At 46.2% G+C, this 16639-nt stretch overlaps 1 protein-coding gene across 2 annotated transcripts in view; it reads left to right on the top strand.

Moving 5' to 3' along the window:
• The first annotated feature begins 229 nt into the window (after positions 1–229).
• LARP1 (La ribonucleoprotein 1, translational regulator) overlaps positions 230–16639 on the top strand; it is an 88276-nt gene continuing 71866 nt past the window's right edge. For both annotated transcript variants that reach the window (XM_040345095.1, XM_040345094.1), the window contains exon 1: positions 230–628. In XM_040345095.1, coding sequence (XP_040201029.1) covers positions 427–628 — 202 coding nt within the window. In that variant the 5' untranslated portion in view covers positions 230–426. The remainder of the gene's footprint in view (positions 629–16639) is intronic.

Below are 16639 nucleotides of genomic sequence, written 5' to 3'. Positions count from 1 at the left end.
GGGTGTAGTGCCAGTAAATTTCAATCTGGTAGGTTGGCAACACTGGCGTACATACACACAGTGCAGGCTCAGAGCTGACAACAGCCAGCAGTTTGTATTCCCTCTAGCGAGATGAATGGAGCTCCAGTCACCACGCCCCTCCCTCCACACACACCTCACTGCCCCGCCCTTCGCCTCACATACACCTCCCAGCCCCGCCCCTCCTCCCCAGCGTGGAACGCGCACGTCGGCGTGCCTCAGAGCGTGTGCCCGCACTGCCCCATCGCGTGGTCTTCCTTGGCTTCCATATTGCAGCGGTATAAGGTCGGAAGGGCCGCCCGGTGACTGAGCAGAGCAAGCGCCCGCCGTCTAGGCCGCAACCCTTCGCGTGCAGAGAAAGAAGTGTGTGTGAGAGACACAGAGAGCGCCCGCCCGGGGTGGTGGGACATGGCCACTCAGGTAGAGGCTCCGCTCATGCCGCCGCCCCTGCAGCAACCAGCAGCGGCACCGGACTCGGACGGGGGCAAGCAGGAGCTGGGATCGGACGGAGACGAAGGGCTGGGACGCAGGGAGTTCGTGGAAGCTCCCCCGCCCAAGGTGAACCCCTGGATAAAGAGCAGCGGAGGGGTGAATGGACAACACCCGGCAGGTGAGTGCAGTAATGGCTGGAGGGGGGGGAATATAGGGGTCCGCCATGAGGAGGAGCCTGGTACACGAGCTGATCAGCTGCTTGGTCTCCCTCGGAGAGTGTCTGCTGACCATATCAGGGCTGTACACATGAGTGTTGTCTTCCAGGTGGGTGAAATGCATGAGCACAGCGTTTTATCAGACCTCGGAGCTGGTCAGGCGTGCTCTTGGAACACATGGCTCTTGTAGGGTTATTACACGTTCTCAGGCAGCACCTGGAGGTGATGTGGGTAGGTGCATGTATACGGCAGCCCCAAGGTGTGTTTCTGGTAAATCTGGTTACTACTTTTACAGAATCCCTCCCCACCCCCACCTTTTCATATTCCTTCCTCTGCTCACAGGTCGCCAAGGGTCTTCACTCTGCCAGAGGTGGGACTTATGGTGCCCTATGTTGTTGCCCCCTCCCAGATGTGTTTGTATGTGGGCCTCAGAGGGGGAGGAGTGGTAACTCCACCCCACCAATATACGGAGGGAGGAGCCATTGCAGGGTGACAACACTGCTAAGAATTAACTACAGGAGAGCTAGTGTTGTCACCCTGTGAAGGAAGGGTTGTGGACTGGCAGAATCTCCAAGAATTTATTAGACTGCCCTTATAAACAAAGTTTGCACGGGTTTAATCTAGTTTTTTATTTTTTTCACTTTGACCTTTTTAAGTGACCCTGTGACTGGCATACAGAAACCTGACCCAGCAGCACCAGAATAAGTAGTTTCCCTGTGAGTAAAATGTTCCTGCTGCTTCCGCGCGTGTCGAACATAGACTAGACTAGACTAGACTAGACTGCTGGGAGAGACCACCGCTCCCAGCTGGGTGGTGCTATCATCTGAGACACCCTATTGGGTAAGATAGGCAGCTGTTCAAAATAACAAAGATCTTGTTTACACTGGGTGCTGCCGACTTAGGTTTCTATGCCAGTGACAGGGTCACTTCAAATGCAAATATCAGATGGGATGAATAAAATTTGCCGCACATTACAAATTGTACTCCCCAACAACTATATAGTACATGGGTCAGCCTGATTGGACAGATCATGTAGGCCCTAATTTTTGGTATATCTGGGGCTCACTATACACATTACAATCAATGTTAGATCTACCAGTGTTATGTAATACGAGGGCCTACCAGGCAGGCCTTTGCACTACGTACTTGCTGGGAGCTCCCTAGGAGGTTTGACTAATGTGAGTGGTAAACTTAGAGAAACTCCAGACAAGTTCTAACTATACTTAAACCTGCTCCCACCCCCATTCTGAGCCTATTCTAACCACCTTTGTAGAAAAAAGATGTCTATACCTACCTATTCTGAGGGTGCTCCAGTCACATTATTGGTTCCCAGAATCGGCCGCGTGTAGAGGGTCAGATGATAACGAATGCCCCATAGTAAGTCTATGGGTGACATCACTGCCCAGCGATCTCTCCTCTACCCTGAGGCTGCTGCTGGGTGATCATGTGACCAAAGCAGGGCACCCTCAGTATAGGTAAGTATCCACATCTTTCCTTTTACGGGGTAGGTAGAAGAGGCTGAGAATGGGGGTGGGGCAAGTTTAAGTATAGTTAGGATTTGACTGAACCTCCACTTTAAAGTGGATTGTATGCTGACCCTAGGGGAAAAAGAATAGACCTGGAGACAGAGAATTTTTTTCCCCCAGTGGGGTTTTTAGGCAGCTCAAATAAAGGGTTGGATGCAATATGTAAAAAGGTTTATTAAGGGAATGTCACATACACCAAAAGAAATGGGGAGTATAAATAAGACATGAGTAGCGGTATAGACAAAGGACATAGCAATGTGTTTTCATATAGTTTACAGAACACAACAGATTATTATACAGCTGGATACAGTGAACATCGCATGTATAAAAAATACTAACGTGTTTCGACCATAATGGTCTTCTTCAGAGGTTTTTTGTTGTAACTGAAAAGGAAGTTACAAGAATAGACCTGGAAGGCCACACGCCGATACAACACATTTATTGGTAGTTAAAATCCAGAAAAACAATCCATACTGTGCAGAAGGGGGGTGGCAAACGGCTTACGCGTTTCACACGTGGTGCTTAATCATAGCTTGTGGCTCAGGCCTCTTTTAAATTGTTACCCTCTGGACAGGACCCCTGACCGATCCCCATTTGGGTCAAGGCGGGAGTAGAAGTCTCGTGTGACCACTTTTTTTTGTGATTTGAGGAAGTACAGACCCGTATAATTGCTATGTGGGGTTGGATGTAAGCGGTTTTATGTCTCCAGTCGGTGCCACAGACTTGCATTTGGTGTGAGGAACCTGAATGGGCACTGAATTCTGATCGCCTGTAGGGATACATTGCAGCCCATTTTTGTGTAACAGAATGGGATTTCTGACAAATTCTCAAACATTCATATCTTTGGAAAGATTTCATTTGCCTTGCCATCTTTTTTTTATTTTTATGAATGGACTTTAGCGAAAGAAGAGTGTTAAAGTCCTACATTCCAGAAATGTTCCCTCCTACTCCTTCCAATTTTCTTGTCGCTGTGGTAAAAATGAACATCAGCTTGACCCACTAAGAACACGCTTACCAGTAAATGTAGGATATTCTCTAGATCTATCAAAACCATATAATAATGAGATCCAAGCTGAACACTTTCAATTTGTAGGCAGGCCCTTGTACTACATAGTTGAAGGGAAGTTGGGCAGGAAAAATGTATGTGTAGAGTGCAGGAGATGGTTTGCTCTGCATTGTACAGTGTGTGCTTACAGCCTTATTGGACGACCAGAGGTTGTCTGGTGAGTTGTGATTGGCTGGTTAGTAGTGGTGGTCCTGGTCTGTGTGTGTCCTGTGATTGGTTGGTAGTGGTAGTCCTGGTGTGATAAAGCGGATTTCATGTCGCTGTGACCTCTGGACTGTGTGCGGGAGGTACAGGGACTAGCATGGTGCTGCTGAGGAGGAGAGTCATCCATGATGACCGGTCACCTGCCCGATCCCCTTACTAGGCTTGTGACATGGTGTGTGTTTGTGGAGGGGGCGGGGTGTCCATTGGCTCAGTACCCTGTGATGACACTGCAGTCTGGCCCGCTGGTGGGTGGAGGAGTGCTGCCTGGCCTGTAGATTCGGGGTGGGAGGGAGGCGGAGACTTGCCTGGCGGCTTGGGGGTTAATAGACGGTGCCGATCTATAGAACGTCCAGCCTTCCTGTAGCCCCGCCCCCGCCGCTACCCAGCATGCTCCGTGCAGACAGGCAACGTGGGTCTCTGGTTAGGCCTGAGCGCCGCTGTGAGCACGTTGTACGGCAGTGACGGCCCGTCCATGTGTGATCAGACATGAGGGTGTATGGAGGCCGGGCCTTCTTCCTCGCCATGTGCGGAGTGTCTTCCCCTCTCTCGGGGATGAGGAGGCCTTGGCGTGTCTCCATACTTCTCTGGCACGCCGCACATCGCGCTGTGTTATAAATAGTCCGCTCGGCTATTCCCGGCCTAGAAGCGCCCATGAGACCTACACGAGGCACACATCTCCGGAGACTGCCTGCTATGGGGGGCAGGGAACGGGTGATCATTGTTCCTGGGGAGACCCATGACTGACACTGGGGGGGATGGTAGATCAGACTCTGAAGTGGATTAAAGTCCAATCGCCACAATCTCATGTTAGACTCCAGTCACACCTCAGCGTTTCCTGATCACACACGTGTGCTACTTGTGCTTCATTATAAGGACTCCTATTTTATTGTAAAAAAAAAAAAAAGGTTTGTGCTTCCTGTTGTGTGCACAGAGCTGTCCTTTACCTCCTCCACAGGCCCACTTCTTTGGTGTGCTGAGGGGGATAGGGTTGCCACCTCACCCCTTTAAACCTGAATACATATGAATTACACAGGTTCTGAGGCAAATTTAATGCAGCTAAGGCTCCATGTGAGCTTAATTACCACCTTAAAGGGGTTTTCCACCTTTTTTTTAACTTTATTAACAGTCAGCAGCTACAAAAAGTGTAGCTGCTGGCTTTTAATAAACTGACACTTACCTGCTCCACGGCTCCAGCGACGCGCCAGCCGGCAAGGAGCGGCGCGTCTTCATTCTTAGTGTGGGCACCCGGCAGTGACAGCTTTTGGCTTCACGGCCGGGCGAATGCCCGAGCGGCGCGGCTCCGTCCGATTGGACAGGCGCTCGCCTACAGGGAGGGGCTGTGAAAAGGCGATTAAGCTAATCGCCTTTCCAGCCCCTCGGCGGAAGGAGGAAGTGGGACAGGAAGTCCCCTTCTCCTGAAGCCCCCCCCAAAAAAATTACATGCCAAATGTGGCATGTAAGGGGGCGAGGAGTGGATTAAGAGGAAGTTCCATTTTTAGGTGGAACTCCTCTTAAATCATCCACAGAACCTGTGTAATTTATGTGTGTTCGAGTTTAAAGGGATGAGGGGGCTCCCTCCCAGGCCGGGCTGTGTGCATACCTAGATACACATAGTGTGGCCAAAGCATGCCACTAGCCCCTTGTTACAGGATTTGACTGACAGCAACAGGAGCCATAGGCTCTCCCTCTTCTGTGAGAAAGGGAAGAGAGCAGCGCTGCAGACAGATATTGCATGGTCAGTGGAGGAGTTGGGTAGGTGTTATTGGGTAGAGAGGGGGAGCTTTTACCTTTTAATGCAGATAATGCATTAGGGTAAAAAAAAGTCTAGACCACAGCAAGTAGACATGCAATTTTCAATACAAAGCTCAGTAAGCTGCTTTGGACCTTGAAATAAACAGGCTACCCTATATGTGTTGGCGGGGAAAATGCATACACACTTTACAAACCACAATGTGATTTTGTGCTTCTTGCAACACCTTGATTTAAATACAGTTTAAAATTCCTTTCAAAAGTTTAGTCTTATTAAAGATTTTCAGCTTTGCCCATGCAGGGGAACATGGCAATATTTTTTGAAAAGGGGTCACCCACTCCCTCACATTTACCTTCCCTCGTTATTTCCTCCATTGCAGTCAGTACCAAAATCGGCACTGTTGAGTGAGTGAGTAACTTGTATAGCGCTACAAATGCGAACTAATTTGCCTCAAGGCGACATTTTTAGATTGTAAGCTCTAATGAGCAGGGCCCTCGGATTCCTTTTACCAAAATGTAACTGTAATGTCTGCCTTTTATTTTGTTAAGCTCTGCGCAAACTGTTGGCGCTATATAAAACCTGTATAATAATAATCACACTCGGTTACATCATACTGATTGGGCAAACATCGCCAGGCCACATGTACACTTATACCCACAGGCACTGGATAACATCACTGCTGGCAACTGAGGAAGAAGTGCAGGCAAGGTGGGTATAAGTGTGTCGGTGTGGGGAGGTGCTTTGCTTACGTAAGAATAAAATGTCATAAAGCAGTAATCAACTGCCACCAAAAATATATCCGGCCCCTTGCAGGTGTAAGTCATAATGTACCAATATAAACCACATACTAGAGCTGCACGATTAAAGCGGTTGTAAACCCTTTGTGGTAAGTTACACCTACAGGTAAGCCTAGATTAAGGCTTACCTGTGGGTGTTTGCAATATCTCCTAAACCTACACAGTTTAGGATATATTTGGCAAAAGGAATACACTGTTGTCTACGGCACCTGCGCGTCGTAGACAACAGCGCAGGCGCACTGAGACTGCCAAGTTTTCTCAATGTCTAATGCTGGCGCATGCGCGGAGTGACGTCTTCGCTGCTTCGGCCAATCACAGCGATGGAGCGGCTATACCCGGAAGTAACCTTTCCGGAGAGATGTTTGCGGCCGGAGGCGGAGACGACAACAGCTTGGGGTGCTTTGATGTAAGTAATTCATAATGAGCTAGTCATACTAGCTCATTATGCCTTTGTCTTGCGTTTTTTTTTGGGGGGGTGGGGGGGTCACAACCGCTTTCATCGTATAATCGCGATCTCGATTGACCCTCTTAGATCTCCAGCCTGGATTACCTCGATTTTTCAAGTCTCCCCGGTATGTAGCCTGGACCGGAGGAGAAGTTGTCTGCTTTTCTCCCCAAAAGGACAGCCCCATATTTGTTCAGTCATCATTCATGGCCAGCAGTCTCAAAGATGACTGTTGTGTGAATCCTGGTACCTGTGCAGTTCTTGGCTGTGTTCACAATTGTCTAACAGATCAGCCCCCATTGATGTGTCTTGCCTTGTGACCTGCTGTAATGTTGATGCCTGGTCAGCACAGGAGGAGACTGAAAATGCTTTCCTCTGGCTGCAGTAGACTGATCACATGATCCCATCCCAGGCAGTCGCTTGCCTTGCGTGTCAGGAGGCTGCCTTTGACAATAAACAGTTGAGCATTTATGAAAGACTGATGCTGTACTTTGACACTGCAGAAATGTATCCATACAGACATGTACAGTTCAAAAGGTTCATAAAGTACAGCATCAGTCTTTTTCATAAACACAAGACAGAATGGTACTAAGTCAGGTGATTTGCTAGTAAAGAAAATACAGAGCCCCCCAAGGTGTTACAAAGTAACACATTTAAACAATAGTGGCAGCTGTTCAGCTAAAGCTGCCAGAATTCTACTTTGTTTACTTTTAGGTTGGGGGATTCTGGGAAAAGTAACATCTGAGGTTGCACAAGATTTTGAGGCCTGCCTCTGTTGTACAGGACACGATGAGCTAGAAATGGTTAACGCTGGATAGGGCCTATTAAGACACCGTTGGGCTCTTTAACGTTTACATAGGACTTTGTTGGAATCCCTAAATGCAACCTTTTAGGACTTTTTCTGCTTTTCTGTGCAATAAGACGTTAAAAACTGTACTTTGGTTCTGAGTATAGTGTTGCCTGAATTGAATGCTGGTGCAGACATCTGTTCCAAGGTACCCTTTGATACCTGGAAATACTGGCTTCATCAGTTACTGCTTGCCTTTACTTGCTTCCTGTGCCTCCATGATTGGTCAGTAAGGCTGCCTTTCTCTTTCATCCAATCATACTAGAAAGTGAAGATCAGCAGTTCTCTATTCAAACACCCCAGGCTTTTATTTCTGGGGTACTCTGGGAAGTTGGTGAAGAAAGCATCACTGTGTGCTGTAATAGCATTATGATGGCACTTGATACAATAATTACTAAACTAAAGGATTAGTAGTTAACCTTTACCAAAACATTTCCTTTGCTGGAGCTACCGTAGCTGAGAAGAAAAAAATAATGTGCAACTTTAAAGTCTGATAATGTCCTTGCTATAGGTGTGAGCTATTTGCGCATCTCCCAGAAATGGCAACATTCCATCCTGCCTTCTTGCTAGGACATTCCCAGCCGAATCAAAGCCTCTCTCGTGTTCACGCTCCCCTAGCGCGGTAGCTCTGAGCTCAGCATTCAGTGAGCAGAGTCTACCCATCAAGTAGTTCTGGACATTGTTTTTATGGTGATCTGGAGTGTACTTGCTGTTGCTGGAACATACTCCCTGCCACAGCTTACACAAACACACAGGGTTCTGGATTTAAAGTGTTTGTAAAGGCCGATTTTTTTTTTTTTTTTTTTTATTATTATTACTTTCATGCATTTTATGTGTGAAGATAAAAATAAACATGTGCTGCTCTCCCCACAGTCCCTCTCGATCCAGTGATGTGCACAGGAGCCTCAGCAGTCCTGGGTCTCTCACTAAGATGCTGGAGCTTTTGGCTCCCACTGCTGTCAATCACAGCCACTGAGGCAATGGAGAGAGAGCGGGGGAAGGGCCAAGTCACAGCTGTGTCTTATAAATGCATAGAGAGTGGCTTAGGAGCCAGTGCCCCTATAGTAAATGGCTTGCTATTGGGGGCAGTGGTCAAGGGGGAGTAGCCAGGAGTGCTGGAGGGGGAACCTAAGAAGAGGATCAGTGCTGCTCTGTGCAAAACTGTTGTACAAAGCAGGCAAGTATGACATGATTTGTATTTATTTTTTCCTTCTTAAACTTAACTTTTAAAACCCAAACTCTGGGGGTGTTTATGCCTTGGGTACCAGTAAAAAGGCCATTACCAAATTGTGCTCTCTCCATGCTATAATGCGATATCCTCAAGTAAGATGGGCCTGCATTGTACATGAGGATGCAGAGGGACAGCCCACAACATGGAGTAGCAGGGAGAAGAGTTGAGCGCTGAAATCTCCCAGTACTAAGCATTTTCACAGCTAACTATCAGATCCAATGGCGAGCATTATTAGTTCATTGAAAACAGTCACTTGTTGCCTAGAAACAGCAAATACTGTTTCATGTGTTTTCCCTCTGAATTCTGGTCATTTCACATAAGTAATAGTTGTTCTTAAAAATCTAGCAGGGCAGTGTATACAGTCTCACCCCGAGCTAACATTAGTGTGCCACTTCTGTACAATCAAAGGAACTTCCATATAATAGAGTCTTGGACCCCTTCACAGGCCTTGTTTTTGGTTTCTGTGTCCTGCAGCCTCAGGAAGGAATTGTCACCTGCAGAGAGGAAATAGAGATGGCTCCGCATTTGTCTTAAAGGTGCCACACCTTGGGGGCAGCTTGCTTATTGTGTAAGTGGAGTGCATGAGATTGTGTGGACAGTGCTTGTTTTGTTAATAAAATTAGCATTTTCTGGTCACTTGTGCAGTGGCAGATTTTGGTTATTAGCATTAGAATACAACGAATATGTAAAACTGGAACCAAAAGGTTGTTTAGAACTACGCTGAAAACAGTCCTCCCCCACCCACTACTGTAATGAGAGATAAAAAGCCGTGTAATATTTGTGCCACAGAAGCTGCTTGGGGCTCCCATGTAGTTGGTCACTTGACCTCAGCTGAAGGAACTGGATCTGGTTGTCCCTTCAACTAAGATCAGATTGCAGGAATGATCGTTGTTGCTTGCGGTTTTAAAAGTGCCATGCACGTTTGCGCATGTTGTTCATAAGACAGCCCATTCACTTCCCTAGGCTGCCCTATGTGCATTTGTTGCCCAAATTAGCCTCCTGCTCCTTTTTGGGCAGTAAGCTTGTCTTGATTTTTAAATGCCCAGTGATTGCGACTTTAGCTGAAGTCGTTGCAATGAAATGTGGGGGTGGGGGAGTGGCGCAGGAACCTTTTTTAGCAACGCTGCAACATGAGTCGATTTTGCACAGTTCCGTTGCCAGCAATGGGGTGTGACTTGTCATGTGATCTGTCGGTTCCAAATCGCACTAGTGTGAACCAAGGTTTAGGCTTGGTTTCCACTAGTGCGACTTGTCATGCGACTTGGGACTGCAAGGTCGCATACCAAGTTGTTCCCCCCCATGATTTCCAATGAGTACCGTACCGTTCATATCTGTGGGACTTCAAAGTATTCCCTGCACTACTTTGATCCCACTTTGATGCGACTTGAGATCACAGACCTCAAGAATACACAGGCATTGTTTCCAGTCACATCAAAATCACATGACTTTCAGGTCACAGTAGGGGAAACCGAGCCTTAATTTTGAAAGGAGTAAAGTATTTAAAAGTAATGAATGAGCAGACTTCATAATGGTTGTATGTAGATATGTCTTATTAGTCCTAAAGGAAACCATAGCTCTTAGTGTGTGGTGTGGCATGCTAGCACTTATCTGACTACCCTCAGGCATCTGGATCTTCTAGTGCTTAAACGCCAACAGGCGTGTTGGGCGACCGTTCAGGTTTAGCCTATGGAGGTTTCTACAGCTTGCACAGTCATTCAAGAAACGAATGTCACTTTAAAGTGTATCTAAATATTGCAGCTTTCTAGATGTGGTGTGTATATATAATAACATTTCAGGCCTCTTTTAGCTTTACCTAGCGATTGTGCTAGTAATGCTCAGTCACTTTTACTGTATTAATAAAGGAGTAGCATTGCTACCTTGGCATATGAAAGCGGGGGTTCGGCGGGATATCGTTTTTTTTTTTTTTGTGCAGTAATCCTCAGGGCTTACCTGTACTCCCGCACTACCAGGGTGTCCCACTCCTAGAGCCGGCGTAAGCGATGTAATTCTGAAAAGAAGATGTTATATTCACAGGCGATGGACGTTTCCATCTTACCTGTGGGCTCTTTGAAGCCGACAGGGTCTTCTTCCGGGATACAGTGAATGCTGGCCTCCCAGCATTCACCGCTCTATCATGTGCAGTGTTGACGGCGAGCGTCGCCGTCAACACTACACTGATGCCAAAACAACGGCCGGCATCACAAGCTCACGCCCCGTTGTCCAGCGCTTCTCCGGAGGAGTGTAAGAAATTGATTGACAAGACGGGGAGAATGGACTTACACGCCCATTCCCCGTGGGGGATTTTGAGTGACAGGACACAGACGGCTGCTGAAATGGAGGTAAGGAGGACTTAAAAAAAAAAAAAAAAAATGGTGTGGTTACTGTCATTGCCTACTAATTGCATAGACCTAATGTGTAAAATCAGGGTGAACCACCGCTTGAAGTATGCCAGGACTATGGAACATCCAGCTCCCCTTCTCTCTCATCTCTATAACCAGGTGGTGATGTGTTCTGTAGTCCAGAGTTGATTTGGGTAGGGATGCTTAGTGCAAGCTTGCATAGGGGTGTGTTTTTTATTTTTATTTTTATTTTTGTGTGAAAGCCCTCCGGCTTTCACAGTGAAGACTGCAGGGCAGGATTTTTTCAGGCGCTATTTTTAGCACTAAACCGCCTGAAAAACATGTCGGTGTGAAAGGGGCCTTTATTATGGTCTCTGCGCTTTTAATTACTTCCTGACCACTCGCCTTCAATGTACTGCGGATGGTGTAGGCATAGTGACGTACCGGTATGTAGCTGCTTACTTCTGGGATTAGGACGCATGCATGCTCCCCTGGTTGGCACCTGCTATGATTCTAAACAGCGGAAGCCTGTGCAATCACAGACCAGAGCTCTGTGTTGATAATCAACACAGAGCTCTGTACAGAGAGAATGGTCGGTTTCTCATGCCTACAAAGCAGGGATAACTAAATTTTAGATTTAGTGAAAGCAGTACTTTGCACACATTTAACCCCATTGACTACCTGAGATGGTACCCCCCCTCACAGCCAGTGTATAGTATTCACTGATTACTGTATTGATGGCAGTGGCAGTTAATTCCTTGTCAGATTGCCCCCCACACTATCACAGTGCCAATATAAATCGCTTATCACTGCCATTAATATTGTAAAAAAAATATATATAATATAATCTCTATCATAGTTTGTATAAGTTGTAACTTTCATTTCATGCAAACCAATCAACATAGAGCTATTGGGATTTCTGTTTATCAGTCATGTAGCAGAATACATTTTGGCCAAAATATATGAAGACTCGATATGGGTTTTTCTATGGCCGATATTTAGAAATCGGGGGGCCGATATACAATGCCGATTTATTTATTTATTTTTTCCCACCCATTTTGTAAAATGTAATAGTTTAGTTAAATATTCTGCGTTGTGGAGAGGCGTGGGTGGTGCTAGGCGTGGGTGGTGCTGCGTTGTGGTAACAAAGATAATTGATTTGCAGTGCATTGTGAAAATGAATGAGGATGAGAGTTACATTGTGAAGAGGATCTCCACAATGTAACTCTGATATACACCCAGAGTCATCCTCATCCATTTTCTCAATGCCAGCCTCAGCCAGGTTTCACTTTAAAAAGACATAAATAAATAAATTCTGCAGGGGGCACAGTAGCGCACAATTTTAGGCAACTTACCCTCCATACATGCTGGTGTTCTAATCTATCTGCATGCACCTGATAGGCTAGGTGCATGCAGATGAGCTGACCAGCCAATCATTGATTAGAACTAGAGTGTAATGCAAGCAGACTCCGCCTCAGCAGGGACGGGAGAGGGAGCTATTGCTGGCCACGATCTCCTGCTGGGGGAGTTACTAAGTCAAGAGGCAGTTGTTGTTTCTCCCTAATACAGCACGCTGAGGGGGCGGGGCCAATGGTTGTTTCTCCCTAACACAGCACCGAGAAGGAGTGGGCGGGCCAATGTTTGTTTCTCCCGAACAGCAAGCCGAGGGGGCGGGGCCAGGCGGACGGCTCAATGCCATTGAAATCTCTCATTTCATTCTGTAGCCATGTGGATGGAGGAATCGTACATGAATGCGGGAGCGGGGGCACTGGTGACTGGTCAGTACACTACTGCAGGGCAGGCGGCCATGCGGGGCCGGATATTGTAGCCGCAAATCGGACGATTTTTCCACAATAATCGGCCGATGCCGATTTCACAAAAACGGACAAATATCGGCCGATATATCGGCCGACCTCTAATGAAGACAATTTTTTTTTCTATTGAATATATTTTATAGCATAAAAACCCCAGTGGTGATCAAATACCACCAAAAGAATGCTCTTATTTGTGTGAAAATAAAGAAATATTACTTTCTCTTTGGTGTAGAATTGCATGACCACACAATTAAAGTAGCATAGCAATGACTGGCCTAGTCATTTTTTGTTTTTGTGGAGCAATAATTTGACTTTAGTCTGCATTTAGCAAAGAATAAAATAGGAGTTTAATATTTAAGAATATAACTCACCAATACACTGTAACATGCGCTTTACGTAGTGGAAGCCACGATTATGTGTGTTGTTCAGATAAGCTTTTAATCTTCTCCATTTCAAGATAAATACATTGGCTGTACAGTAGGGACTGTGGAGAATTCAGAGGCGACTGGCATATGCTGCGTCTGCCACTTGTATAGCCTTCAGTCAAGGCAGGAAGGGCAACTTTTAGTTTACTTTTCACCTAACCTCTTACAAGAGAATTATGTAGGCTGCAATTGATGACCTATCCTTTTGCAAAATCTTACTTCTGTCATACTGATGCTTTGGCTTCACTGCATTCTGAGTCCCTGACCTGGAACTAGTATAAAGGAATTCTGACACTCATTGACAGCTTGTTCTGTGTAAGCAACTCACAAGTGTTAGCCGGGCAACTAGCTTTTTTTATTTTGTTTTTGGTAGTGGCAGCCACTGTACCCCAATCATGTCCGATTTACTTGGTAGATTGGTTGCACAAGATCTCTCTCAGTGCAATATGTTGATATAAAAGCGTTTAATGAAAGAAGTATTGCACTTACATCATCGATGAGTAATGCAGCATGTCAATAAATGTAAATCCGCGGCTTCTCCATTGCGCTATGAGAGATCTTGTTTTTTTTATCCCTTGAGCCATCCCTGGATCTAGTAGCTGCTGACCCGATTGGTTTTTGGGAGACCCATATCCCTGTGTTTGATGAGACTGGTTACAGTCGCTTTTTCTGGTAAGCCGACAACCACATTCACTGGTGTTTGAAGACACGCTCCTTGGTTCTTTTTGGGAAGATTTGTGTTCATTCATTGTTTTTCCTTTGCAATCATTCTACCTTTGAAGTTAACTCCTAACAGTAAAGTTGGCCCAATTTTTTTTATATTGTGAAAGAGAACGTTACGCAGAGTAAATTGATACCCAACATGTCACGCTTTAAAATTGCGTCCGCTCGTGGAATGGCGACAGACTTTTACCCTTTTAAAATCTCCATAGGCGACGTTTAAAAAATTCTACAGGTTGCATGTTTTGAGTTAGAGGAGGTCTAGGGTTAGAATTATTGCTCTCGCTCTACCAATCGCGGCGATACCTCACGTGTGGTTTGAATACCGTTTTACATATGCGGGCACTACTCACGTATGCGTTCGCTTCTGCGCGCAAGCTTAGCGGGACGGGGCGCGGCGCGTTTTCTGGCTCCTAGATTCCAAGCAAATTTGTCAAACCCTGTCTTAATGATTAGAATGCATTTAGATTAAAAAAACCTTCTGCCTTTTAGAACAGAGGTCCACAAAATAATCCACATGGTTCTTCGCTGGTAACGGCACTCTGTAGTGTTGTAAGCAAAAAGAAAAAAAAATCTAACGATAAGGAATGTTTCACGGTAACTTTCATGAAGGGTGAACATGCTCTTGTTGCGTGCACTGGATCCCGGTGACTCTGTTGTGATTGGCTAGGTATTCTTTGTGGTTGCTCCGTAACTTGTGACTGTTTTGTTTATCCATCCCTATGACACTGCCATGTCTGACCCCCTGCTTGTCCACCTTTTTTGTTTGTGTACAGCTTTTATAATATTCACCCTGGCGTATCATTGTATTTACTTTGTTGAATCGCCACTATAAGGCCTCATGCACACTGGACCCCCCCCCCCCCAGCTGTAAAAACACTCTGATAAAAGCTTAAAGCGGTTGTAAACTCCAAAATATAAAAACCTGCAAGACAAAGGCATAATAAGCTAGTATGACTAGCATACTAGCCCATTATGAATTACTTACCTTAGATCGAAGCCATCCTAGTCTCCCGCTCTGGCATTTTTACAAAGTCTAGTGCGCCTAAGGCAGTTTTTCTTAACCAAGGTTCTAGGAAACCCCAGGACTTCTCCAGAGATTGACCTTTCATTTGATGGTGCCTGCTTGACAGACAGCTGTATGAACCTAATTATACACTGTATTGCCAAAAGTATGGGGACTCCTGCCTCTTCATGCAAATTAACTTTAATGGCGTCTTAGTCCATAGGGTTAAATGTTGAGTTGGCCCACCCTTTACAGCTATAACCGCTTTAGCTCTTCTGGAAAGGTTGTCCAAGGTTTAGGTGTCTATGGGAATGTTTAGCCATTCTTACAGGAAGCGCATTTGTGAGGTCAGGCACTGATGTTGGACGAGAAGGCCTGGCTCTCAGTCTCTGCTCCAATTCATCCCAAAGGTATTCTGTCGAGTTGAGATCAGAACTCTGTGCAGATCAGTCAAGTTCCTCCACCCCCAAACTCACTCATTCATGTATTTATGAACCTTGCTTTGTGCACTGGTCCAAATCATTTGGAGGGGCAATTATGGTGTGGGGTTGTTTTTCAGGGGTTGGGCCTGGTCCCAGTGAAGGTAACTCTTTAAGTCGTCGTCATACCAAGACATTTTGGGACAATTTCATGCTCCCAACTTTGTGGGAAGAGTTTGTGGATGGCCCCTTCCTGTTCCAACATGGCCGCACTCCAGTGCACAAAGCGAGGTCCCTAAAGACATGGATGAGTGGGTTTGGGGTGGAGGAACTTGACTGGCATGCAGAGTCCTGACCTAAACCCGATAGAACACCTTTGGGATGAATTAGAGTGGAGACTGCAAGTCAGGCCTTTCGTCCACATCAGGGCCTGACCTCACAAACGTGTTTCTGGAAGAATGGTCACATATTCCCATAGACTCACTCCTAAACCTCCTGGACGGCCCTCCCAGAAGAGTTGAAGCCGTTATAGCTGCAAAGGGTGTGCCAACTCAATATTGAACCCTATGGACGAAGACTGGGATGCCATTAAAGTTCACTTGAGTGTGCATTTAGGTTTCTCTGAGGTGGTATTCCAGCTGCTAGCCATCAGTATGAGGAGCATTTTTCCCCACTGTCCACCAATTGAGTTTGGATAAGTGTTCCCTAAGACTTGAAAATCATTTCAAGGGTTCCTCTAGATCAGGGCTTGACAAATCCCAGGCACCAGGTCGCAATAGCAGCTAGAAATTGTCCTGGTGCCTGGGCTTTTAACAGCCAATTCACTTTTTTCAAGGATGCACAATTTGTACTGCCTGATGCCTGGGACATGCAGTTTTAGGTGCTGGGCAGGGAGGTGGTTTTTGTTCCACTTGTCAGCTGTAAGCATTCAGGTGACTCTGCTGCCAGCCAATTGCTTCCACACATGCGGGTAATGTGCCTTACCTGCCTCTGCACCACCCAACCCTGTTTCACTTCCGGGTCCCTATTGACAGTTAAAAACAAATTGCAAACAAAGTTACACTCAAGCACATAAAAGCCCCAGCAAAAAAAATTGAGGCCCTCCCACCCCCCCATACATTCACACTTTACAAAAGTGTGCGTATTCAGCGCCTACGCATGAATGCGTTCACTCTGATGCACTTTGCTGTGCATGCACACAAACTGGTTCCTAGCTTTTTTAGCTGGCCCCTAGATTCAAAGCAAATTTGTCAAGCCCTGCTCTTGGTAAAAAGTTTGAGGTGGGGGTTGATAGTATGTGTGGGCCTAGCTGTGGAGCAGGGGGGACCCGTTCGGCCAGTGTTGCTTCAAGATACTTGGGACTGGAAGTACAAGGTCACCTTTTA

Source organism: Rana temporaria, chromosome 3 (genome assembly GCF_905171775.1).
Source record: "Rana temporaria chromosome 3, aRanTem1.1, whole genome shotgun sequence".
NCBI lineage: Eukaryota > Metazoa > Chordata > Amphibia > Anura > Ranidae > Rana > Rana temporaria.
The sequence above is the reverse complement of the archived record's forward strand: the minus strand, read 5'-3'. Positions and strand labels throughout refer to the sequence as shown.